General features: G+C 35.6%; 2 protein-coding genes across 3 annotated transcripts in view; one reads left to right on the top strand and one right to left on the bottom strand.

Annotated features, from left to right (window-relative positions):
* The first annotated feature begins 198 nt into the window (after positions 1–198).
* LOC102808690 (elongator complex protein 5-like) lies at positions 199–17,428 on the top strand. Its single transcript, XM_078011182.2, has 8 exons — positions 199–338; positions 1,982–2,042; positions 6,303–6,425; positions 7,562–7,761; positions 8,067–8,260; positions 10,833–10,928; positions 12,063–12,163; positions 13,314–17,428. Exons 1-8 carry the CDS (start codon positions 284–286, stop codon positions 13,414–13,416), a joined length of 933 nt encoding a protein of 310 aa, XP_077867308.2. The 5' UTR covers positions 199–283; the 3' UTR covers positions 13,417–17,428.
* A 487-nt stretch (positions 17,429–17,915) lies between these two features.
* Positions 17,916–27,694, bottom strand: part of LOC100368971 (small ribosomal subunit protein mS22-like) — a 333,717-nt gene continuing 323,938 nt past the window's right edge. For both annotated transcript variants that reach the window (XM_085490520.1, XM_085490521.1), the window contains exons 4-8: positions 27,117–27,260; positions 21,272–21,355; positions 20,220–20,365; positions 19,412–19,520; positions 17,916–18,207 (exon numbers count right to left, since the gene is read on the bottom strand). In XM_085490520.1, coding sequence (XP_085346646.1) covers positions 18,076–18,207; positions 19,412–19,520; positions 20,220–20,365; positions 21,272–21,355; positions 27,117–27,260 — 615 coding nt within the window. In that variant the 3' untranslated portion in view covers positions 17,916–18,075. The remainder of the gene's footprint in view (positions 18,208–19,411; positions 19,521–20,219; positions 20,366–21,271; positions 21,356–27,116; positions 27,261–27,694) is intronic.

The raw sequence follows: 27,694 nt of genomic DNA, 5'->3' as shown, positions 1-27,694 counted from the left end.
TTTACGAGATTTTCAATATTTTTATTGGAATTGAATTTCATAAGTAGATACGAGTATAATATCGTCAAAAAAACGATTTAATGAGTTTATTCTAAACTATTATCAGCAGATTCTTGCGTTTTCCAAACGTGAAATAAAACAGTCTTGGTAAATATGCATGAGTCACGGGTCACTTCCTGTTTCAATTTCACTTCCGGGTTTCTATTGTCGTGTGATTGATAACTAATTTGTCTGAAGTTGAGCTTGTAGTCGTGTTATTTGTGTTTATGAAAATTCTTTAAAGATGCTTGAAGATATCTTGCACGGAAAAGAACCATCGCAGCTAGTGATCATATCTGGCAAGTATTTGTTCTGTTATTTTACAAGTTGTCCGCGTAAAAGGGCTTTGAATCGACTGTGTTGTGTTCGTCGTGCAGACATAACAAAGAAAAACAGCGAGAATGAATGAAAAGACTGGCTCAGAATGTCTTGGATACCGATGCATCGCTGTCGAGAGCTGAGGATACTTTCTTTATCTATCCATTTGACAAGTGTACTGTGTAGACTGATATTATGTGTGAAAAATGTGAATTGAATCTTTTCGAACCCGTTGCGTGAAACAAAACATGTAGCCATGTGACTACAAACTTCTTAATGTACACATTGGTTTGTTGTGTACACGTAAAGCTCGGTGGCGGGGAAAACAATTGCTTTCAACAAAGAACATTCACTGGTATCGCGTTCTTTGTTTCGAATACAAACTCCTGTGTATTTTCCAAATAATAACATATCCTTTCGTTTTACTTCAATTGTAATGGCACATGCAATAAATCAGTTTCTTTTTGTAGGTGACTCAGAGTCTCTCAACATCTTCCCTGGCGTCCTCATATTTGTTGAATTAGTCAAACGTTGCCGCGTACTTTCAGGGAGTATTGTTCCATGGCAGCAAGAATTCCCAATAATATTATACATCAATTTTTACGATGTTTAACTGTTTTTGAATTTCAATGATAACTGATTGCATATTTGTGAGAGACTAATAATTAAATTTGAATTGATAGTGAATATGTACCCCCAGAAAGTACCAGGATGTGTGACCTTTTGGAGGTCATGCATATGGCCTTGCTGCTGGGAAATTTTGTGATTTGATGATTTTATTTTTTAATGACAAAATTCCATGATACTACAGTAGTCAGAGTACAAATGTAGTTAATAACACTGTGTTGTAGGAGAAATTGCTCATTTACATAACAATTAGATTATTTTGAAACAATACAATAGTAACTTTTATTGTTTTCTCAGCATGGTACTCTGAGTGCACCAAAAGTATTGCCTTAATCTTAATAAAAATTTTAAATATCACAATTCAAACTAGAACAAAAGGGTTTCCTTTGGCCAATTGGGTAACATTGGAATGTTTTCAAGTGACATTGTGTTTTGTGCTGTGATTTGCTGGTTGGTTTAAACTGCCATTGAAATTTATAAATATTTATAAAGATGAAAGGAATGCCTTTGTTGCACTGTCAGTAAAATCACTGGGAATGACTAGCTAATTAGCATATGAATAAATATTTGGGCTCAATTGTATAAAATAATTTTTTTATTTAGCCTATTAAAGTAAAGAATAATTTTGACTTGACCAAGTTAAACTACAGTCCCTTCATGGTTGGACGGTCCATAATGAAAAGCATCATATGATCCTGAGCAACACTCTGATACATGTATATTGATAATAAATGTTTTAACTTCATGGAGATAACAAAAGCAATTGGATGCAACCAGTTTGCCTTGGTGCCCTTTGAAAATTTACACTGACAGGTTTCTCTGTATTTACATAATCATACAAGTTTGGTCTTAAAAATAGGTGCCCTCTTAACCAGATAAATCAAGCCCTGATTTATGGTGACATTGTATTGTAAACAGAAACTTTGTTTTCTTTGCCCATACTGTCAATGAAATGAGTGATGCTAACATTAATATGTCTCTTGTATTTGATTTTTAGATAGCATAAGACATTTTGGTAGAACGTTACTGAAGAGTTTTACCAAGTCTTTAGCTGCACGGTAAGGGTCCCTAGAATCAATCACATTTGTTTTTTCATCAATATAAGTTTACTCTTCAACAGGTTTATGCGTGTATTCAACTGGGCCACATTGTACAAATGCTTGTTCATATTTGCTATTGGATGTTATATTTTCTCCCATTTTTGACAAAATAAAACATTTTCTGTTTGAATTATACAATTTTCAAGAAGGCTGGCATGATTTACTGTGGCAAATCAACATTTTAAAGTTGTAATTCTGAAATTCTCGAACAGGAAAATGTGTGAAAATCTTCCAAGCAACTGACCTGATTTGTTTTGGGTATTTTCCAAACACTCTGAGAAACGTTTACTTGTATGTTATATGTCATTTTTAAGAACTTTGGTGTTTTAAGTGGTTTAAGGTAGCGAGAAGGGTTTGGGACGTTTTTGAATAAAACATTCTCTGTCTGTTGTCTCGTTCAGAACAGTAATTTAGGTTATATATACCAAAAGACTAAGTATAGAGGTACAAGTTCGCACAAACTGAACAGTCATTGTTTACATAATTATCACGTGACATAAAAATGGTGAACCTTGTAAAAATGACTAAGTCCGCGATTGCGAGAGCACACTGCGGAATTTCCTGGTGAAATTTACGTCATGCATTGTCCGTAATCAAGTCCATTGAAATGCGTCTCCGATAATCAAAAGAGCTATTATTCCGATTTCTATGCAGGTTTGTTTTTTTGTCCTTAAATTATTTCATACTTGGCACCTTTAACAGACTATTATTCTGTGGCAAAGCATTTTCTTTAAAAACCCAGACATATTTCGCACCATCATTATCTTTTGAACGATAACTGAGAGTTTGAATGTCCTAGTCCGAACGCACTTGATTTGGCGGCGGTCCCAATGAGTCGTACTCAATCAAAACTTCAACTCTAGAAAAACGCGAAAAACAGTTTTGGTTAATAAAACACTGTAGATTTGCTACATTATTATAAATATACACTAAAAATGGCCAAACATATTAACCACTGATATCATAGAACTCATAAAGAGTGTCAGATAATGAATATTTTCAAGCTCGAGCGTGAAAAATGAAGAAAACTGCTGGCATTTGAGTCCGTACTTCAGGAACGTTCGGGTTTTCCATTGTTATGCAAACGAACAACGAAGGATAATCCTCTGATAAACATTACTGTCCCACTGTACACGCTGACCTAATCCTTCAAGTGTCTCTGATAAGACATCTAATTAAACGGTTTTCATGGTGAAACAAAATGGCCGATGTTTGAAAAAAAAATTGCTGTGTCAAAGTGCGACACTGAGTGGCAGATTTTTCTTTGCCTCGTCTGTCAACGCTTTCTTTCTTTTCTTCGCCATTGCGTTAGAAAAAAAAATGTATTAGTAAAATAGAATATTGACTTGGAAAATAAAACGATTTAAAAGAAAGTTGTGCAAAGTTACAGTACTCCTTTCGCACAACCTCCCGCCCGCTTCCGCTTTCCAATCACCTTTTTCTCTCGCCTTTGCAACCGCTTGTTGAATTCGACCGGACAATTTCCGCTTTATTTTCGACCGCGCAAGCCCTGAAACATCACCGTCCACCTGCTCGCTTGCGCGCATTTAAAATTCGGACTAACAGAATAATTTCCGAGGTTCACATTGTCTTATAATTGTCTTTCTGGTTTTTATAGATGTTGAACAGCTGACAAAAGTTCAAATGAAAGAAAATTTTTCTAAGCCTAAAATAAAACCTAATATTACACCTCTTTGTGTATTTGTTAATTTTACATATGTTTGTCATGACAGTATGTTTGTAAATATCTAGAAAAATCTCGTCTTTCGTTGATAATTTCGATTGTTTGTTTGGAATGTCGATCCCCGTTGGTTTCTCCATACTGAGTTTAGGAAGGGTGTCGATCAACACCGTGACAATCAGCCGAGAGAAGACAAACATTGACCGTGATTCATGGGGATCATGTCCGTAATTTGTTATTATTTTAATATATATTTTATTTTACATCGCAAAACTAAACCATGCCCAAAACAGCGGTGAAACAACCGCATTGAAGACGATGCAACTTCAACTAGCCATTTCTTACCTTGAAATAAAAAAAATAAAAATTCGAAGAGCATCGGGGAAAATATTAATAATCATCCTTATCAATCACTTGCTTTATTTTATTCGAATCCATGAAATTCACGATTTTTTTTTTACATTTGTTGGCAACTTCCGCGCTAAAATAGATTGAAAATGTGGGTGTGGTTATCTTGCAAAATCCTGTTGATAATACGGACAAATATGGTTCTGTGACCCAGGTCGTGCTCCGATCAGGTGACTCTCAGCCAATCAATGATGTTGTAACAAAGCATATTTGACGCTAATTGAAGGGTCGTCGTACAATCCAATCTCCGGCGTCGATTCACATAGTTTTTTGTGCTGTGGCAGGCTTCAAAATTATTCGCTGAAAAACATATATTTTGACAAACTGATGGAATTTGACCTTAGTTCAAAAAGAAAATACTAGGCTGAGATACATTAGAGTCCACGGTGAATCAGTTTTCTCTGCAAGTTCGGAAATAAAGTAAACCAGAGTAGGGTCGATGATTTTCAGCCCTGAAGGACTTCCGTGTGAATCCTGAGTTTCGAATTGTTCATCGACTGGCCACCAAATAGTTATGGCTATAACTAAATTTGACACTTTTTTCTTTTAAGCCCGATAAATTATTCATACATGTCAAGCTCTGTTCGATTTTTTCAGGGCATATGGCCGTTTTTAGTCGAACATATTTGTTGTGGGAACACTTTTACGGTACGTATACGGTATAGACCGAATTCATTCAATGATCGTGACTTAATTTTAAAAATTGAATGTCAAATTTTACCAGAAGTGGATCGATGTGGATTCGGTATCGTTATTTTTGGAATTAATCACTAACATTTCCTCGTTTCTCTGCTCTCTCAAAAGGAGTTACCTAGGCTGTTTTCACGTAACTGTCTCATTAAAATAAAAAAAAAATATTACATCTAGAACAAGCACCCAAAACACGTAACAAGAGGTCCCAGTTCAGTTGCCTTCACGATACAAGTGTAATACAACTATTAGATTTGAAGTGTCGTTCAGAATGTAATAATAGTTAATACTAGTTGTATGTTCACACTTTACTATCAAAACCACCATTTTGACCATCCATGTGCCAGTGATCAGTGTTTGGGCGAGCGGTCAATGTTTTCAATGAGCGAGCGAGCAAAAAAAAAACGCAATTAAAATGCGGTCGGTTTCCGGTCGGACAAGACCGCGTGGTCGGAAATTAAGCGATAAGCGGTCGATGTAAAAGCGGAAGGTTGGGCGAAATGAGTACTGTATGACCATGTTTCTCCGACGAAGTCTCGACTGACAATAATGCTGACAATGGACGTTAGGTAAACACGCATTGTTTGCAACTGGAAGCTTATCACCCGTTATATCAGAATCGTCAACAACGGAGTATACAGATAAGATGTTATCATTTAAACCCTTTCAAAGATAAACATTATGCAAATATCCACGAAACGCCAGTTGTAGTCTTTTCTGCTAGTGTTTTAAAACACTAATTTGAGCAACGTTATTTCGCAATTTCGATCTTTTGTAAACCTGAGGTGATGTATCAAGGTCTAAAGTAACCGTTTTATCAATTTTTGAAAAATCAAGAAAAAAATGAAAATTTCCCTTCTCGCTACCTTAAGTTGTTTTTGAAAAGTAGTTAGCAGTTCTCCAGATAAATGAAAACCTACACTTCACATTTTGTTTCATCGACAGTGACCTTTTTGAGCATATTCAGTGAATTTACCCCTAGTAAGAGGATTTTACCGGTACTTTTTAGCAAAATAGCTAAATTGAAAAGTGGTGAATAATTAATGTGTTTACAGTAACTTGATTGAAAGCTTTGAAGGACTTGTAACCCAGGTTAAAACAGTTTTAAATTATACTGTAGTTGCCTGACCCTCTCATTCTACATGTATGAAGTCTATGGCTTGTACGACTGTAGCAGCATAATCACATGAAAATAACATTCATATTCCACAACGTTATTACCAGCCATGGTGGTGCTCTCTTGTAGTATCACATTGATGTTTCACTCAAATGTCCTAGCTGCAAATGATTTCATCATAGTCATGTGATGATAGTCTGTATGTTTTCTCTACATTAATTTCTCTGATTCCCACATCTGACTTCTCACCTCACGATATGAAAAGAAACTCTTCATGTCAGTCAAATAGTGTTGTTATGTAGAATGTATTCTCTGCTTTCAGAGTTGATGAAGTTCATATTTTCCATTTTGACACTGCTCCTGAAGTTTTCCTGTCAGGATTTGATGATACAACTAAGCGGAAACTTCACAGCCATGATGGTTGGTCAGACTCTCTGATGTGGACGTAAGTACATGCACGCAGCAGTTAACCTTGTTCCTTATATGGTCAGCTTACTTCCTTATATGGTCAGCTTACTTCCTTATATGGTCAGCTTACTTCCTTATATGGTCAGCTTACTTCCTTATATGGTCAGCTTACTTCCTTATATGGTCAGCTTATTTCCTTATATGGTCAGCTTATTTCCTTATATGGTCAGCTTACTTCCTTGTATAGTCTACATGATGGTCAGATTCACTTCTTTATATGGTCAACTTCACTTCCTTATATGATTACCGGGGTAGCTTCACTTCCTTATATGGTCATCTTCACTACCTTATATGGTTTATATGGTCAGCTTCACTTCCTTCTATGGTCATCTTAACTTCCTTATATGGTTTATATGGTCAGCTTCACTGCCTTATATGCTAGCTTCACTTCCTTATATGGTCAGCTTCACTTCCTGATATGATTTATATGGTCAGCTTCACTTCCTTATATGGTCAGCTTACTTCCTTATATGATTAGCTTCACTTCCTTATATGGTTTACATGGCCAGCTTCATTTCCTTATATGGTTTATATGGTCGGCTTCACTTCCTTATATGGTCGGCTTCACTTCCTTATATGGTCGGCTTCACTTCCTTATATGGTCGGCTTCACTTCCTTATATGGTCAGGTTCACTTTCTTATATGGTCAGCTTACTTCCTTACATGGTCAGCTTCACACACCTTATATGATTAGCTTCACTTCCTTATATGGTTTACATGGCCAGCTTCATTTCCTTATATGGTTTATATGGTCGGCTTCACTTCCTTATATGGTCGGCTTCACTTCCTTATATGGTCGGCTTCACTTCCTTATATGGTCGGCTTCACTTCCTTATATGGTCAGCTTACTTCCTTATATGGTCAGCTTCACTTGCTTATATCGTCAGCTTAACGTCTTTATTTACTGGTATGTATGCTTTATTTATACTGGTAAGGTTGTATTCTCTTGTGAGTAATAGACAATCCTGCCAAATGTACTGTTTAATACCAGTGGGCATCTTTTTATTCAGATCATTGATTCTTAGTGCGACACACAAGTGAGAGGTGCCCACCAGCATGGGCAGCTCCCTGATGTCTACCAAATCAAATCACCTCATATTCTGTTTCTTGCAGGAGAAATACTAAACCTTCCAATGCGAATGGTAAACTCTACTTCACAGAATCGCTTGACCTTGTCACTCAAATAAGTAATGCCAAGCAGGAGAATAGCGTAAAGATAGCCGTTATTATAGACTCGTTAACGCCAGTTCTTATTCATAAATATCTGAGTTTTGTCTCAAAAGCTTTACATCACTTGTGCAATGATACTGGAGGTAAGAAATTTTTATAAATCAGTCTGTGTTCTGTGTTGTTAATGAACACCAGTGTGAACACAAGGTGTCTGGCCATCTCTTACTGTGTATTTTGTTAACTTTACAATATACATACATGTACAAACTTTATTTACATGCTTCACTAACCATTTCTCAGGGATTTATTCGATAGAATTTTGAAACAAAGCTTGAAAGTTGAAACAAAGTTTGAACAGTACATGTGCTTTTTGCAGGGACACATGTTTATAAATGATGACAGTATATAAATGATCAACTCTATAATGCTTCCTGGTGTTTTTCCGTAGATTTTACAGTCACGCAGTTAGTTTGTCTATTACACAATGATGTACACGAAGAACACACAGTAGACATGATCAGACACTCGGCAACGAGTTGTTTGACTTTATCACCAAACGCATCTATTGCGTCACTGTATGACGAACCGTACGGAATGTGTAACTTGGTGCATAAAAAGCTGAGCGGCAAGGTGATTACAAAGGTAGGTAAACAATATTTCCTGTGAAGTTTGAGCTACCGTATTTATCCGGGTATAAGCCCAGGGTCTTGAACATGGAAAATCGCCTAAAAGAAGGGGTGGGCGTTTTTCCGGATATCCCCGGCAAAAAAAAAAACGAAAAATCGCGAAAATTGGCAACACACAGTTAGAAAAACGGCAAATAAAAACATGCAACAAAAATAAATGAACAATATGCAGCATTAGAAGTGTAACAAGAACTAATTTATTGCTTAGAATGTGACAAATATTAAAACCAGAAATAATAAAAATCGACAGTGAAGATTCATTTGAATTAGAATATCCCCATCGACAAACACGCCGCCCCATACGCGTGAATTATTTCCGGTTTCGACAATTACCGGATCAACAGCCATACAAGATCAATAATAATTTACGCAGTAAAATTACGAAAGTTCATAGTTGTTAGAAAACAAAACCTTCTAAGATCTCTATTTGTACGTTCATTGCTATCTTCATAAAAGTCAAAACCCTGAAATTCCAAGTCGACGCCACTGTCACGATTGAACTAAAATCCCTATAGCTTTGTCTTGAAGTTTGTCAATGTCGTCCCACACAATTTGGACTTAGCACATTTAATCCATGGATTTCGCTGTCTGGTAGCTTGGCACTTTTAATTCACGTCTAATCAGAATAAACTCACACGATGCTTTTGTTTACCGTCTGGCAATCATCTTTGACCTTTACGCATTCGCTTTACCGATTGGCTAAGAATGACATCACTACTTGTGTTTCGTCATGGAGGTAAATTCAACATCGCTTTTTTATCAGACTAGGCGTTCGTTCATCTATCGCAAATATTTAATAAAGCCAAAACAACGTGCTTTAAACCACTCTCCCAGGTACGGGTTGCTACAATATTGCAACATTGGTTTTATTGTCGGCGACGCTAACTACGTAAACAGTGGTGAACGCGCTGCCTTATTTATGTCACAGCTATTTCGCGTTCACTCCTCGTTTTACGCAATTGTCATTTATTTTTCAAATTTTGTTATCAGAATCAAAACAAACTGCAAGGAAGTACACTGTTAATACAACGAACAAAAATAGGTTTTTGTTTTTTTAATTTTATTACAGGTGTAGAAAAAACACCCCTGGGCGTTTGCTAGGATATGACCTCAACTCCTTTATTTTATCAAAAGTGGGGGGTGGGCGTTTGTCCGGGCATGGGGTCTTAGCCGGATAAATACGGTATAAATCAAATTGGATCAAGATGTTGGAATGGTAAACAAAATTCAAGCCTGCTAACATTTAAATGTCGATGTTTAGAGGACTTTTATTTATCTGAATAGTTCCTGGAATTCATGCATAATGTATTTGCTGTATCATTAGTGCGTACATTTTCGTAAATGACTGGTATAATAAATGAGTCATACTGTTATAGACAATTTTCCGTTCACTGCACGATCCCGAGTTTTGCATGAAATCGAACGTATAAACAAGACAAACAAAGGTCGTAGTGGCAACAAACATCGCATGGGATCATTTTGGAGAACATTTCCATGCTTTATAATGTGCTGTATGTATTTCATGATGTTTTGACTGAAATATTCCCTTCTCAAAGATCGGTCTTTTGATTTGTGAACTACAAAATAAAGAAACTTGAGTTCAAAATCATTTGATTTTTGCAGCAGGCGTTTGGCACAAGTCTTTCACACAACTCGTGAGATCTCAAAGTTGAACAAAAAATCATGTACATGTATATACAGTTAATACAATGTTTGGGTTATGTTTGTTCGTCTATTGCAGATGTTCTTCTAATGAAGCAAATACAATATTCACACCAACACGAATATCATAATTTCTCATTAAAATGTAAACTATCAGTTATGTGTATCTACTAGATAATAACTTATTTTGACCATAGACACACCGCTTTTCATAAGCACAGTGTGGCTATTGGTGTGGCTATTTAATAACTGGCTGCCTGTTAAGACAAGTGTACAAGTGAACAGTGAAAACCTGCTTATAAACAGATATCAAAGGGTAGTTTGTATCTTTCCACAGTGACTGAGGAGGAGTTTATTCACAGTAGACTTTTTCTTCTCTGCCCTCAATTTTATCTAGGTTTTCAAGGAAATCTTGATCAATGCTCAAGTAATCAGGTGCAGGTTTATTTGATCTCTCGTCAGAGGTGTAGCTCGTATGCTGATTAAAGATGTTATGATCACTATTTTTTATAGGTCCATTTATAGTCTGAATTGGGGTTTAGCTGGTCTTTTTATGATCCTGTATCTTAACAGTGTTCACCTACCCGGTAGTCTTTTTGTGCCCCCCCCCCTATCCTAGCAATGTTCAACTGGTCTTTTTGTGACCCTCTATTGAAGCAGTTTTTTAATGCCCCCTATCTTAGACAGATAAATATTATCACATTTCTGTTCACAGAGACAAAATGCAAATGTATCAGTAGATGTGGATTTATGAGATCCTATCCTAATTTGTTATTTCATGGTTGTGGCCACAACATCATTTACATCTCCATGCTGAATTTATTTGACCTAGTTCAGTTGTTCATATTGTTATTTATCTTCTTCAGTATGAAGGCTACAGCGTGGTTGATGATCTACGGTTCATCTCCTTTGATTTATCTAAATTGCCAACCACAGCGATGGAAGAAAGTCCAACTGAAACAGTGAGTATATGCTAAATAAACAAGGTGGTTTGTTTTGAATACTCAATTATGTTTATTAAATCTAGCAAAAATTTGATTGATACGTTGAGCAAAAATTATATCAAATAAATGACAAAATTAAATATAAAAGGACGAGGGTTTCAACCTGTTTCTGTGAGAACATTGATTCTGCAATTGCACAGAGTTGAGTCCTTTTCTGGTGATTAGTTGAATTGATCTTATTTGTAAATAGTCGTTGATATCTCATTAAAATATCTTTTAATTAATGTATAAATACTTGCCTTATTGCAATATATGCATTATTATTGTCTATTTTTGTTTCTTCATTATTATTATTAATGAGACTTTGTAGTCTCTTTATTTACTTAATTATGTATTTATTTATTTTTAACTTAACAATATAATTTGTTTTGTGTATCACTATTCACAACAACGTACATTTTAATAGTTGAGTATGGTTTTGGGGCCAGGGACTAATTAGTTCTGCTAAAACTACCTCTCTGGTCCCCACCAGAAAAAAAAATATATTTAATATTCATTCAGATAAAGTTCCTGTACAATTGTCTTTTTTTTCTGGCGAAATAAATCTATTCTATTCTATTAAGAGAGACTTATGTAACGTTTTTTGTTCCCAAATAGTTTTCACATTCTCTAACTTCCTCACGTCTACTGTTTCCCTGCCTAGGGAAATCATAGTATTTGAAACAGTGGACACAATGGCCTTGAAGAATGGAATAATATTTGGGGACAAAAAGCAAATCACATGGCTTTCTCACACTCGATGAGATCTCAGCGGCCATTTACAAGATCAATTGAATATTGGTCAAAATGTAGAAGGGAAATTCATAATTCACAAATCAGTTCAAGATTTATTTTTTTTCAATTGAAAATATAATAAAAAGTGAATTAATAGGAAAATTGTGTGTATCAATCCTTAAAAAAAATTATTTCAGTTACTCTGTTTTGGAACTCGTAGATTGGCATTGTGGATGAGTTGCTTACATTGCAGTGCAAAAAATATGTACTTAACACAACTTCAATTAAAGGCATGCAAGCCAAATATGATGTCCAATTACTTAGGTGATATACGCTTGACAGGTTTTGTTCATGGTGGTTATATTCTGTTTTTTCCAGATAAATCCCACAGAAAATTTGACTTTCAATCTCAACCTGTCGGCAAAGGAAAGACAGGCTAAAAACAACATAGTGTTGCCATATACTATTCAGGATGCACAGTAAGTCATGGATATTAAATGTTCTTGTGTCATTTTGATTTGCAGCCATTACCAACATGGTATGTACTGGAGTTGCATTTCATGTACTGTAAAATTCCTAATTTTCACTGCGTTTAAATTTCGCTGATTTACCATTTCAGGCTTATTCAGTGGGTTTTAAATTCACGGTTTCGTCATTTAGATAATGTGTTCTATGCTAAATTTTACATATTCACTGGGTTTTAATTTAGTGCATTTTCCAGTCAACGAAATAAGCAAAATTAAAACCCAGTGAATAATTAACGATTTTACAGTAGTTCACATATTACCTCATAGTATAAATCCATTTTTAAGTAAAAATATTTTTTTTATTGATATTTAATTTCACTGGTATTTGTCATATGCCTTTAGCTACATTGGGAATTGATGAAATTTGTTTCCGTATTAAATCTTGACCGATGCCCCACAAAGCTGGTAATTCTCGTTAACATACTGTAAAACACTTCTGTTATTTTAGAACATTTAGCGAACCTGTAATTCGTAATTCAAGATGTTGTTAATTTAAAATAAAGTGTATTTTCACAATAAGGTTATTGGCATTTTAGCTAAATTAAGATTTTGTTATTTCATGTATTGAGTCAAATTAGCTAAAATGGCGAGTAACTATTTCAATGTTTTTACAGTATGTGAAGGGGTATGCAAGTCTGGATATCAGTGTACATGTCTCTGACTCACCGACTTCAGAAGTGGTCATTTCTCTTGTATTCAAAGCTCAGTTCTATGTACATATTAACCTGATTTAATAATGTATGTTTCAAAGTGGACCACTTGTTGCATTTCATTTCTACCCGTATGCATACACACAGCTGGTTGACCAACAGTGGACAAAGTTATACTTTTCACTTGGTTCATGTGAGAATAACCTTATTCTGAAACAAAGTTCTACTTACTAGCAAACGTGAGAACTGTTTTTAAAAAAAAGTACTCTCTATAAATGCTGAGGGATTTTTGAATTAAAAACTGGTTGCTATCAAAACTAAAAGTTAAATTTAGACTAATGGGACAAAGAGTGTCATAAATGCTGTCAACACATTGAGTGCATATTAAATTTTGTCAAAACTTCTTTACAACTTTTCCCAGATAAATAATTCAACTTTATATTTCTTTGTAGGAAAGCTTCTCATTTAAGAGGTGGTGCTAGTCAGATATTCTACCAACCAGACGAGGCAGATGACTACGACGATGAGGATCCGGACGATGACCTAGATATCTAGTGGCGAAACAAACCTTTTTTTTTACTTTGTATAATTTATATTGCTGTTGATGTATATGTTTGTCTCTTTGTGTTGTAGGCATGTGTCTATGCTTTTCATTATGAGTATGGTTTTCAGGTACCCAGAATGCATAGCAGGTTCAAGCAGTGTTGACTTATATTACTGTAAAGCGATTTTTGCTGTTGAGATTTTTCAAGATATCATTTTCCAAGAGATATCATTTTCCAGGGATTGCATTTAGTGTATTCAGTTCCAATGAACATTGAAGAGGAATCTACAATTAATTATGTTTTCTTCATCACAAATTATCAAAAAAATTGATGCAACTGTCTTTGGGATCTGAGTACAATTCAGAGATGAGAATTTCAAGTGGATCCGCGGAATTCCACAGATTCCTAAGCCATAGTTTTCTGAAACGTCTAAATTCAAGGAATGTTTTTTAGGGAGGGGCAATAAGTATCTTGTTTATTCACTCGAAGTAAACACGTTGTCGGGTCATTGTAGTCGGCTGCAAGAGGCCTGTATCAGTGTATGGTCGAAGCCAATACACCAACGAAGCCAATACACCACCATTTTATTGTTTCAATTGTTAGCGTCGCTGGATCGTTGTTTACAAGTTTCATGCTGCGATAATGGTGAAATTGGTTACAAAAGACAACGAGTCAGCCGTGCAAGATATCGATAAAGACATTAGGAACAAATTTTGTTGGGCATTGCTTGACAAGGAAGTGACTTTGACCGTGTGAATTGGGAAGAAAGATGAAGTGGTAACTGGTTACCCCAGCTACTTTACTTTCAGCTGACAATTAAAATCTCATTCTCATCCCTGACAATTGTCAATGCTACAAAAATTATCATTGACTCTTGAATTTAAAGCGGTTTACAATATTTTATAAAAATGCAGTGGTAAGATCTATTCTTTTTTGTCAGTGTTTTAGATTTAAAACAGAAACTTCTTGGTTTATGTATACGTTTATTATCTCTGATAGCTCAATTTTTTCTAGATTGGCCCAATTTGGGTAATCTTTTTTATTATGTTGATAACCATTACATTTCCATGCATGCCACACCCAATGATAAAACTATGATAATAGATTTCAATGTGTAATTATGCAAATACATGTAGTGTCGATTACATCGACCTTTGACCTCTGTATAGGGCATCAACCCTTTGAACTCAAATTCAACTCTTGTCACCTTTTGCGCAATAAATCGGCATCTTGTTTTGCTCCATTTTTTTTTCAAGAAATGTTGGACTATTGGAAGTTATTACCATTTGGTTCAAAATTATCACGAAAAATATATAAAAATGTTTGAAATAAGGTTTAATGATCAGTTCTGACCTATGATGTGTGACGTTAATGAACACAGTTTTTCTCGTGCAGTGCAGTCCTCATTTGCATATCTCAAGCTTGTTATTTATTAATGTTTACGAGTAAATAGATTTTCTTAATCACTGTAACAAAAGAAAATGCTGAAATTCTCTTCACTTAGCCTATCATATTTGTAACAGTGTAAACATTGTTTTGTTCTAATTTTCCTACGGCATTTTTATTTTTGTTTGTGTGTTGCGGTATGGCTTTTTGTACGGTTGTCTCTAATCATGTCCCTTAAACCATCACTTTTATAATTTAGGTTCACATTTTTATGTATTTTTTGGGATTGATTAGACAGTTTCAACTTTTTTTGGAGTTTTGATCAAATCGCTTAAAATTTTCATTTTTTTAAAGGTAACAGAAGTTTAATGACAATGCTAGTAACTTAAATTTGAAAAATTCCAAAGACTATTTCCAGTACCAACACAGAGGTAAACCTTTGCACACTTGACAAATACAGCCATGTTTACCTGTCTTCATGAATAGGCAATATACTGATTTTATCCCGGGATTGCCTTGGAGTACATTAAATTCATTTTCTTCAAAAACTCTTCTTTTTTAGAAAATTTGAACCCATCGCATCCTTCCAAGAGTGCTGCATGTTTTGTCAATTTTCCTCCATTACACAAGCATTACAAATCAGAATTGGGCAAAATATTTGTGCTCAGACGTGTGCCTTCTTTATCAAAGTGTGCTTGTGAATGACATTTGGATTAAATATGTGGGTTTGTATCTTCCCATAATTTTTTATTTATATCTCTTCTTAATATAATTCAGTTTCTTTTAGATTGATGTGACACGTTCAATGAATTATGTGGGAAATCTTCCAATTGTGTATAGTGGAACATTATCAACCTAAGAATGCTTAAATGTTATTATTTCAAAAAAAAATTGAAAAATTAATAAGCAAAATTTTGAGATATGAAGAAACGAGTGCAAAAATGCAAAGTTGACATTATAGACTGCAAAGGTTGGTACATATCTGCATCAAACAACAATCGTAATATGACAGCTGTTACACTATGATCATAGCTTATGTTTATGTCTTGTACCATGTTGAACTATGTCCCAAATGAACTGCTGTATCAAACTTCAGTGTTCTCACCAGACAGATTTGCCTCGTGGTTAAATTTTTTTGTCCCAGTTTTTTTAGCTCTGCTGTCGACTTTGTTGAGCGGAGCTTATCATACGAGTGATTGTCCTTCGCCGTCCGTGTCAATGTTTTACTTTTTCGACTTCTTCTTGAAAACTACAAGCCTAAATGCTTTGATACTTGGTGTGTATGTAAATGGGGTAGATCTCTCTTAGATTTGTTCATTTCATGATGATATCTTCAATTCTCTATTTCAGTGAATATTTTTGTAATTTTTGGTAAAAAGTGATATTTTCGACTTCTTGTTAAAAACCACAAGTCCAATTGCTTTGATATTACATATATAGATACTACGTGTGGACCTTTCTCAAATTTGTTCATTTCGTGATGATAACTTTAATTCTCTAAATTTCATGAATATTTTTGGTAAAAAGTGATATTTTTGACTTCTTGTTGAAAACGGCAAGTCCGATTGCTATACATACTATACATATTGTTCATTTTCTAATGATATCTTCTGTTCTTCAATTGAAATGTGCCTTGCTAACAGCGGAGCTATCTCAGCCGAGAGGCTGCTTGTTTAATGCTCATGAGACAAATTATCTCATAAAACTAAGAAAATACAAGTGAAGTGACAATTTAAGTGTAGAATATGATAAAACATTTCAGTACACTGTCTCGCCACTGTAAAGGGAACACAATATTACTGTAAAATCTGTATTAGAAGCCGCGGCCTCTATTAAAATGTTACAATGCAACAGAGGGGATGCGGCTTCTATTAGAGCATCTACACATATGAGAAATGGTGAACTTGCGGTTCTTAATTGTTAAAAAAGAATGGGTGTGACTTCTATTAGGGATGCGGCTTCTAATACAGATTTTACGGTAATGTTTCTGTCTTGTTCCACATGGATTGCATGCCTTCTGATTGAATGTATCCAACTTGCATATTTAATTCCTGGTAAGAACACTGCTAATGTGTACAGTTGAAATTGCTTGCTGCATAAGTGTTGATGTTTAGCTGGTATTTCCAATTTATTAAAATCAATACATTACCAACCCGTCAATGGCTTTCAAGTCCCTTTCACTGCCCCTTAGACCTGCCAAGTTCTATCATAGTGTGTATTTTTTGTACAATATATTTTTTAGTTTATATAATCGTGTGCTTCATTATGAATTTAGGTAGTCTTTGTTCTGTGCAATCGCAAATCCTCAAGACTGGTTGCCTCAGATACACTGGACAGCTATGTGTGCGACAACTAAAATCTGAATATAAACTGCAATTACGAGTAACAATGTCAAAACTTATTACAAAGTATATCTTCTTCAGCTTTGCTACTTAAATTTTCAATCATGTTTTTTTTTTTTTAAGTGGTTTTTCAAAATTTTATAGCAGACGTTTCTATTTTTTTTGTGTGTTGTTCGACTGCCATGTTTCCTACATTCCTTGTAATTATTAAAAGTTCTAATTTATTTTTCCTCTACAGCAGATGTAGAGTTTGATGTAATAACGTATTGAATAAAACTATGCATCTCTCTTTGAGTTGTGTGTGTTGAAAGTGATTGTTTGCGTGTTCACCCACCATCAGATATTATGGGTTGACCCTCGTGGTCTGCTACAGAGTATATACTGCTCAATTTAGGGTCATCCAGAGGATGATTGGAACTTCTCAAATTTAGAGCTGTAAATGAAATTATTGTAACAGGAAAGTTTTATTTATATCCAAACCCTTGGATGCACATTTTCGGAAAAGCTATTACTGTATTAGAAGCCGCATCCCTGATAGATGCCGCACCCATTCTTTTTGAACAATTGAGGCCCAAAAATTCACCATTTCTCATATGTGTAGATGCTCTAATAGAAGCTGCATCCCCTCTGTTGCATTGTACCATTTTAATAGAAGCCAAGGCTTCTAGTACAGATTTTACTAACCAAAATTTTAAGGGGAGGAAATATTGAAAGGTTCATTGAGACTTACCCAAATAAATGAACAGCAACAGATTTAAAAACAAAAAAACTGCATAGTGGGTAGTTCTATTTACATTTAATAAGACTTGTTAAATTGTTTAAAGATGCACAGGTCATAGGTCATTCAAAGGTTTACTTTTCTAACTTGATACAGATCTTGAATCCAAAGTCTAAAAGATAATCTACTCGATAGGTTCGGCAGTCAAACAAATCTTGATTAATCAGTACAAACAATAAATCTTAGACGATGAAGCAGCTGATGGGTCAGTCTGTAGTATTTGTTTTTCGTTTTCATAGGCTTGTAGAACAAGTTCCAATGCGGGGCCGTTCTCGGCGTCTAATCCAATGAATGCCTATTGAGAACAGAAAAAAGTATGTAAGATTTCAGAGTTTGCGCTAGTGTCTCAGCAAGACGAGTCCCACTTAATAGAAATTTTACCCTGAATAACTTTATTAGTGATTGGATCCCAGCTTGCCTGAAAAACTGGGTCCCTCTTCAATAATTGGAGTCTGGGAAGCAAAATATGGGGTTAACGCAATCCCTGATTAGATGTATTTTTTGTATGAATAAGTCAATGAATGTCTGCCATGATGTTTTCTCACACGATTTGACCTGCAACACTGTCCTTTGACCTGATAGGTCAAGTCTGTTATAAACCAATCAGAATGCAGTGTTGTACTGACACAATTCTCTGGAAACTCACAAACAAGTCCTGGTAATGCAATGCGGAATTGAATATGATGTCAAAGTATAATCTGTTGTAATTGATTTCGCAAAGCATTTTTTGAAAGGTAAATTGAATGAAGATTCACTGCATTTCATGGTTGTTAACATGTTATTTATACATTCACACGATATTGGATACAAAGATACTTTCGATACAATAATAAAAGACCAGGTTTTATGACTAGACAGTAAAATTAGGAGTATTTTGGAAGGGATAGGCAATCAGCCGAAACGTAAACCCTGTAAATACAATTATCATAAACTTTCATAATTATTATGCAAGGAAACAAACTTTTTACACGCATATTTTAATAAATGTCATTGACATCATGTAAAAACACCCTGGGCCCATACTTGGGGATGCCTTCAACTTGTTAAATGTCTAAAAATAGAGGAGTGGGCTTATACTCTGGGAGTGGCTGATGATCGGGGAGTTTATTTAGCATTTATTTGCCCTTGATAACGACCATTAGAATCTGTAATAGCTCAGTCATTGGAGGTGCTACCTGATTTGGTTCATGTTTAAACTTGACCCATGGCCAACTCTTTTAGTAGTTGAGGAAGAACTTCATCTCTTTGTCAACTCCAGACATTCCACATTGTATAGTTTTAGGCATTTGGCATTAATAGTCAAGGTGCAAGACAGTTCATCCTTTTCACCACTATACTTTCTCGTCCAAAATTGTCTGCACTTTTTTTCTTATATTTTTCAATAATTCTGGAAATGAACCGTAATTTTGAAACCAACAGACGAAATTTAAGTTAATTTTTAGATTTTACTTAAAAAATTTTGCTATTTTTGTCCCAATAATCTGAAGAAAAGTGCATACCTTTAGAATGTCAATTCCTTTGAGATTAGTTTTCTTCTTTTCTATGGCTGACGGACATTGTAGATGTAACAAATGATACAACGACAACAAGTCCATGGCATCATTGATTCTAATGTACAAAGCATACAAACAAAATCAGCAAACACAGGTATAGCGCCACCTAGTGTTCAACCAGGTAAAATTTCATTCCATAGTAGTATTCTTGTTTTTTGGATTCTGAAGATTTTGTCTTAGACCACAGCTGTTATTTTTTGTACATTGTTTTATGAATATATTCTCAAAAATGTAGTAGTAATATCACAATGGTCAGTTTCATTTAACATTTTACAATACACATTAATATTGCAACAATAATTTATTTGTTTTTGTTTTTAGTCTGCAGCATTTGTATTTCGAGAATGTTTCATTTCTAAATTCAAACTCTTCTAAATTGTGAAACATAATGTGTTGATTCCATTAAAAAAATATTTGCACTGTGACCGAGCTCATTAATATTCATAATTGTAAATGAGTTCTGTTACTTAATGAATGAAAGGTATGTAAATGATATGCAAATGATTATGCAAATGATTATGCAAATTAGTTACAGTGTTATGAATTTTTTCTTGGGAGAACCCTGGTCAGAGGTCGAACGTTCAGCCATGGTTGCATACACTGCTGTATATTTGTTTTCAAAAACAACAAATTATTTTTTTGTGTCAGTCACCAACAGTGGGTTCAACATAAATTTTGTTTAGAACCAGTTTATAATTCAATGAATAAGTACACAAAACTATTGGAAAATTTCTGATAACAAAAGCAAACTTACAGATTTCTTTGTATCATATCTTTCAACAAGCCATCAATTCGTTTCCTCTTTGTTAGATAGTATGCCATGCCACCGAAGTGTCTAGTTGATCTCAGCAAGTCATAGTTCTCTGTCTTCACAATGTGTTCATAAGTTCTGTGGTGGGTCTACAAAACACATGAAGGAACGATCTTTATTTTATAGACCTCAAGACAAAAATAGCTGCTAATATCTTGCTGAGAGGGTGAGAGCAACACAACTTGATTGTTTTTGCCTCCAAATAGTATTTCAATCTCCTCCATCATTCCATCGATGATAGATGCAATGACGGAACAGAATAGAACACTATTACAGGAGTAAAACTAGATGTGTGACGCTCCCACTCTCTATGAGATCTTTGCAAACATTTGCATCTAATTTTCTGGAGTTACATGTCATGTACTGTAAAATTCCTAATTTTCACTGGGTTTAAATTTTGCTGATTTACCATTTCAGACATATTCAGAGGGTTTTAAATTCACGGTTTTATCATTTAGATAATGAGTTCTATGCTAAATTTTACATATTCACTGGGTTTTGATTTAGCGGATTTTCCAGTCAGCGAAATAAGCAAAATTAAAATCTAGTGAATGATTAATCCTTTTACAATAGGCACAATAATATGAGACAAGATGCTGAATCTGAAACACATACCACAACAAAGACACTGCCAAATATGGAACACAAATTTGAATAATACCAATTAAAACTCCTTATAGTATCGGCTAGTGAAGTATGTACGGTATTCTGAGAAATCAAATCTGTTTAATATTAATAGTATTTGTGACTTCATACACTATGTATATTTCACCAAAACAAACATTTCTGAAGAGTCCCCAATAAAGCTAGAACACCAATCTGCAGTCAGTCAGTCTGTTTGTCTGTCCATCTGTAACGGACATTTTCAAACTAGAAATTTACTTGACTGCAGAGGGCGGTTTGAAACTCAAGCACAAATAAGGACAACCTTGGGTTACACTCCTTTCATTGCATCATAAGAGTGGTATGCTGACCTTTCACCTTTTGTTACTTACATGTATGAAGTGTGGATCATCAGGTTCAAACTGAACGCAACAAATATCTAACAGATCTTTATGTCTGTCTTCTGAGAATACATGCTGTAATCAAATGTATATAGTAATAGTTAGTATGAGGTGAGGATAATATGTATTATTATACAGCATCGATGACAGCATCGTAGCGCCATAAGTTACAGCGTGTCATAAGTTTGCGGTGTTGCACAGGGTATTTTCATCCTACCATATAAGTGAATGCGAATTCCAAATATGGAATTGATTACGTGTGTAAACACCCTCTAATAATTAAAAACAAACATGGCTGCCACCAGGGTTTGACCAAACTCCACCCAAAGAAGTTCGCTGATTCTGTTCTAAACTTTTTGGATTTTGGCATTCCAATGATGTATTCTTGGAAGGAAAAGATGTTTAATAATAAGGTTATTATGAGGATACCTCAAAGTATGCACTAAGACAGTACGCACACATGCGAACACACATAAATTGATGTGTAGTGAGAATTTTGTGACGATTAGTACGCCACATGGGTATTGGCATTTGTTGTGTTACAACTGTGATCGACATGCATCATGATGATAGTGAGTAACAGTACAGTAAGAATGCCATATATGGTGATAGTGAAGACAGTATATTGCCATATATGGTGATAGTGAAGACAGTATATTGCCATATATGGTGATAGTGAAGACAGTGTAAATCCAAATATGGTGAAAGTAAGGACAAAATATTGCCATATATGGTGATAGTGAAGACAGTATATTGCCATATATGGTAATAGTGAAGACAGTATATTGCCATATATGGTGATAGTGAAGACAGTATATTGCCATATATGGTGATAGTGAAGACAGTGTAAATCCAAATATGGTGATTGTAAGGACAAAATATTGCCATATATGGTGATAGTGAAGACAGTATATTGCCATATATGGTAATAGTGAAGACAGTATATTGCCATATATGGTGATAGTGAAGACAGTATATTGCCATATATGGTGATAGTGAAGACAGTGTAAATCCAAATATGGTGAATGTAAGGACAAAATATTGCCATATATGGTGATAGTGAAGACAGTATATTGCCATATATGGTAATAGTGAAGACAGTATATTGCCATATATGGTGATAGTGAAGACAGTATATTGCCATATATAGTGATAGTGAAGACAGTGTAAATCCAAATATGGTGAAAGTAAGGACAAAATATTGCCAAATATGGTGATAGTGAAGATAGTATATTGCCATATATGGTAATAGTGAAGACAGTATATTGCCATAAATGGTGATAGTGAAGACAGTGTAAATCCAAATATGGTGAAAGGACAAAATATTGCCAAATATGGTGATAGTGAAGATAGTATATTGCCATATATGGTAATAGTGAAGACAGTATATTGCCATATATGGTGATAGTGAAGACAGTATATTGCCATATATGGTAATAGTGAAGACAGTATATTGCCATATATGAGGTATGTAAGGTTGCATAAATACGCCAGTTGCGAGTGGTGAGTTGCGAGTAGCAAGTAGCAAAATGTGTCAGTTGCGAGCGCTCGAAAGTGGCAGTTGCGAGCGCTCGAAAATGGCAGTTGCTAGCGCTAAAAATAGCAGTTGCTAGTGGCGATTTGTATGTAGTTGCGAGTGCTAGCTACCTCGGCATTGTGTGAAATAAAATTAAGTCCGATGTCCTACCCACTTGTTTTCAAGTTACATGTGTTGAAATGTAGCGAAATGTTGAATGTCTACGAGACTACACTAAGCCAGTGCGAGCGAGTCTGGCCGCTAGATCAATCGGAACTATGTGAAATAATAAAAATAAGTCCTCGCCTCCGATGTCTTAGCGGCATATTTTCTTGTGGCGAGTGTTGACATGTATTGATATTCTAAATCTATATTCATTGAAATCGCCGATTTCTAGACATCTCGACCCAAGACACTTCGTCCCAAATTGGTCATCTCGACACAGACACCCTGGACATCTCGACCCTTCGCATCGAGGCGACCCTATCTCAATGTGGCGACGCAAACATCTATCTAGTTCAAAGTTGATCGACATCTATTGATTTGAAACACCGGCTACAGAGAGCAATCTAGTGCAATGGATCAATTCAAAAAATGTTCAAGGGTTGCGTGCTGTGAAATGAACAACGAAAGTACATAAACGCCACAGTCCGCTTCATGTATATTAACGTAATTTTTACAATGTAATACCTAATAGTTGTTAGTGTTATCTGTTTTAACATTTTATTTTATTCTTTATATCTGTATTTCTTGTTATTGTGTGTTTTTTGTGTATGATTATTGACCATGGTTAATGTATTTCCAATTCATTAATTTGAGTCAAATAAAATATACTATACTATACTATCGTCATTGAATGTTTAGTTTGATGATTGATAAATACGCATTCACTGGTAGATTGTTGCTTTCTTGTTGTGTCAATACAAACATGATTTAAACTTGTCTTTTCCAGTGTTTCTTTTCCCTTACCATCATATTCAATATACGAAAATAGCACGCGTGTCTGTGCGTTTGCATGAGCGAAAGAGGCTGGTGAGACTGTGTCACAACGTGTTCTATTTATTTCCAAGGCGCGTGGTCGGCGCCTTTGATTGCATTTATTTTGTTGTTTTTTTATTCCCGAAATATATCACTGGCAGCGATTGTTTTGACATGTATCACAACTGAATGTTCAATCTGACTTTGTTTTGGCTATAGGTGTAGGTGGGTCGAGATGTCCAACGAAAAATTGGTCGATATTTTTGGGGGTCGAGATGTCCAGTACCCGAAATCGCCGATAGCCCCGACATGCTATAAATCGATTGCCTTTATTCACGGTCGGGCGACTGTGTTCAGGTTTTCGGCTGTTACATGGAAATTCTGAATTGCATCTTCAAGTATTAAAGTGAGGGAATTATATGTAATTCCTACTAGAACTGAGTCAATATGTTTTGTCTAAATCACGAGGTCGGTTGGGATGGAGGTGAAGCCGACTCTAGGTGTGAAATCCCGGTGTCTCCATTCATCGAGAATTGTGTGACACGCATCCGGTTAAACGCGGGGTTAGACCATGGAGCTAAATGGTTAAACCAATAATGTAAGCGTTTTGATAATTGTAAACTTGCAATAATCTTGAGACGACAAGAAAAAAACTAACTACAGCGAAGTCAGCAAACGGATGGAGTCTCACGAAGGTGTATAAAACACATCCTGAATGTGTGTCCAAACGCGGTCAATGTGAATGTCTTCACAGAATAGAGATAGCAGTCTCACGACCTGTCTATAGGACAGAAACAGACAATGAATAATAAATAAATGCGTTTAGTCCGTGCGATTTGCGTCGATGTTGCCAAGTCCAAGTGGGTCGTCGGTAGGATGACAGTAATATCAATGAAATAATGCACGTTTTTTCCGTGGTTTAATGGAAACTTTAAAGCATTTAATAAGTGTGTGAGAATACACACATGTTGACAGAAAGCACTTGTCGAATAAATACAATGGGGCGTGGGCGGCTTCAGTTGTTGAAAGAGAATAATTATCGACTGGATACAATGGAATATGGCAAGTTCAACTCGTTAACAGAAAATAATGTTGTCACAAAAATATGTAGGACCATGATTGAATACAATGACCGGCGAAAAATATATATTGAACGCAATGAAGCGTAATCAAGTCACCCACTGTCGTTGTTTAGAGTATGTCGCTCTTTGACGTTTTACTTCAAGTGTGTCAAAATAATATTCTTTGTTTACATACACTGTACTAATGTGACAAAGCATTTCATTACAAAAAGGGCATACATTAAAAAAACGCAATGTGGAACGATTGTTTCCCGTTGTGGTAGGTTCACTCCCAAAAGCAAAATTGTGTATGATAAATATGCATGTATGTATATAAATTGTATTCAAAAACACCTCGCGTTATTTTTACTGCAACAATTGGAGTTTAATGTTTATTCCTAAAGTTTGATGAGTCGTCTGTCACTTCATGCAAAATTTTGCAGGCGAAGCGCGGGTGGAGATTGACAGCACATCGCGTTTGTTATTGTTGTGCTGTTTAGAATTAGCTTTATTCAGCATTTAACCGATTGCCACTTTAATCTTTTGTGAAGGCGTCAACTGGTGACAAACAATAAAGACCAATATAGCGGCTTCATCAATAATGTGCATGCTGGTCCAAGATAAAATGCCGTCGGTCTCGTTGTTTCGCGACCTCAGACCAGGATGCGTTTAATACCACACCAAGGGACTAGCATGGGATCAGTTTTATCTGTTATATTTTCCCGAACATGACACCTATCTGTACGTTCTGAATGTGTAACAGGGCCGCCATAAAATTGCATTCCAATGATTCGTTTCTGACATAAAAATGACATTCGACCACAGTCACTTTAACGCAAAATAAGACTGTTAGTGAGAACATGGATGTACTAACAAATATCACTGTTACCTAAAATCAGAGCATTGTACCGTCTGCTGTACATAAAACTCAAACAAAGGTCAATTTGATATTTCGAATGAACCGACGATATGACACTGTTTACAGTGATTTTGTATTTTTCTCGGTTAAAAAACGGCGATTACGGGAACGAGAGTACAAAGATCTCGAGTGAAGATTTGTTTTTCCCACAAACAATCTCAGACAAGTCCGCTTTAAATCCTCGCAACAAGAAAATATGCCGCTAAGACATCGGAGGCGAGGGGTTATTTTTATTATTCACACAGTTCTAGCGGCCCGACTCGCTCGCAACTGCTACGTTTAGTCACCGTCCCTCAACACACGAGGGACGGTGGTTTAGTGTACGTACCACACATAGTTCCGATTGATCTAGCGGCCAGACTCGCTCGCACTGGCTTAGTGTAGTCTCGTAGACATTCAACATTTCGCTATCTTTCAACACATGTAACTCGAAAACAAGTGGGTAGGACATTGGACTTAATTTTATTTCACACAATGCCGAGGTAGCTAGCACTCGCAACTACATACAAATCGCCACTAGCAACTGCTATTTTTAGCGCTAGCAACTGCCATTTTCGAGCGCTCGCAACTGCCACTTTCGAGCGCTCGCAACTGCCACTTTCGAGCGCTCGCAACTGACACATTTTGCTACTTGCTACTCGCAACTCACCACTCGCAACTGGCGTATTTATGCACCCTTACATACCTCCATATATGGTGATAGTGAAGACAGTATATTGCCATAAATGGTGATAGTGAAGACAGTGTAAATCCAAATATGGTGAAAGTAAGGACAAAATATTGTCATATATGGTGATAGTGAAGACAGTATATTGCCATATATAGTGATAGTGAAGACAGTGTAAATCCAAATATGGTGAAAGTAAGGACAAAATATTCCCATATATGGTGATAGTGAAGACAGTATATTGCCATATATGGTGATAGTGAAGACAGTGTAAATCCAAATATGGTGAAAGGACAAAATATAGCCATATATGGTGATAGTGAAGACAGTATATTGCCATATATGGTGATAGTGAAGACAGTATATTGCCATATATGGTGATAGTGAAGACAGTATATTGCCATATATAGTGAAAGTGAAGACAGTGTAAATCCAAATATGGTAAAAGTAAGGACAGTACATTGCCATATATGGTGATAGTGATGACAGTATATTGCCATATATGGTGATAGTGATGACAGTATATTGCCATATATAGTCATAGTGAAGACAGTGTAAATCCAAATATGGTAAAATTAAGGACAGTATATTGCCATATATGGCAAGAGTGAAGAGTGTATTGCTATATATGGTAAGAGAGAGGACATTGTATGTACATGTTTTTTTTTATAATTACAAACTCAGTCAAAACTTACTTCCATGTTTTCATCTTCAAATATTTCTGGTGGTTCTATTTTTCTACCATCTCTTGGAAAATAAATTTGCAGCATCCTGGCTCTTTCATCCCAATCAGCATGTCTTAAAACACCGGTTGGTTCTCTCACAACAACAAAGCGTTCCTAGATTTGAAATAAACATGCATTATCATCATTGACTGCAGATCAGCTAATTGTTACTGTCATTACTGGACACCAAAAAGGGTAACATACACGAGCTAAGTTGCTGAATGGTTTGCCAGCCACCTCTTGAGATGGTTACGTGATTAGAACTAATTAGGTTGAAGCGCGGTACTCGTCGCGCCATGCATGTGCGAGATATATGGGTCTCATGTAAACAAAGATAGCGAATTTGGCTGTTGCACAGATCAACGAGTACAAACTGAGACGTTACCAAGCTTTAATTAGGTATTGTTTAGGTGACTGGAAGGTATCAAAGGAGTCATCAGCGGTAATTAGTTCAAGTCGCATCCAGGTCAAACCTCATACTTGTGATTTCCATTAGAAGAGCACATTGGATTGTGGGAAAATCAATGTTTATTAACACAAATGTCACA

Source organism: Saccoglossus kowalevskii, chromosome 15, assembly GCF_978046115.1.
Source record: "Saccoglossus kowalevskii chromosome 15, keSacKowa6.1, whole genome shotgun sequence".
NCBI lineage: Eukaryota > Metazoa > Hemichordata > Enteropneusta > Harrimaniidae > Saccoglossus > Saccoglossus kowalevskii.
Note: the sequence above shows the minus strand (reverse complement) of the source record. Positions and strands in the feature narration are given on the sequence as shown.

Bases quoted from the DNA above. Each gene is read 5' to 3' on its own strand.
- LOC102808690 (XM_078011182.2), top strand. From the start codon at position 284: ATGCTTGAAGATATCTTGCACGGAAAAGAACCATCGCAGCTAGTGATC. The intron at 2,043-6,302 runs GTAAGGGTCCCT...CTCTGCTTTCAG, and splicing joins ACCAAGTCTTTAGCTGCACG to AGTTGATGAAGTTCATATTT. The intron at 10,929-12,062 runs GTGAGTATATGC...TGTTTTTTCCAG, and splicing joins AAGAAAGTCCAACTGAAACA to ATAAATCCCACAGAAAATTT.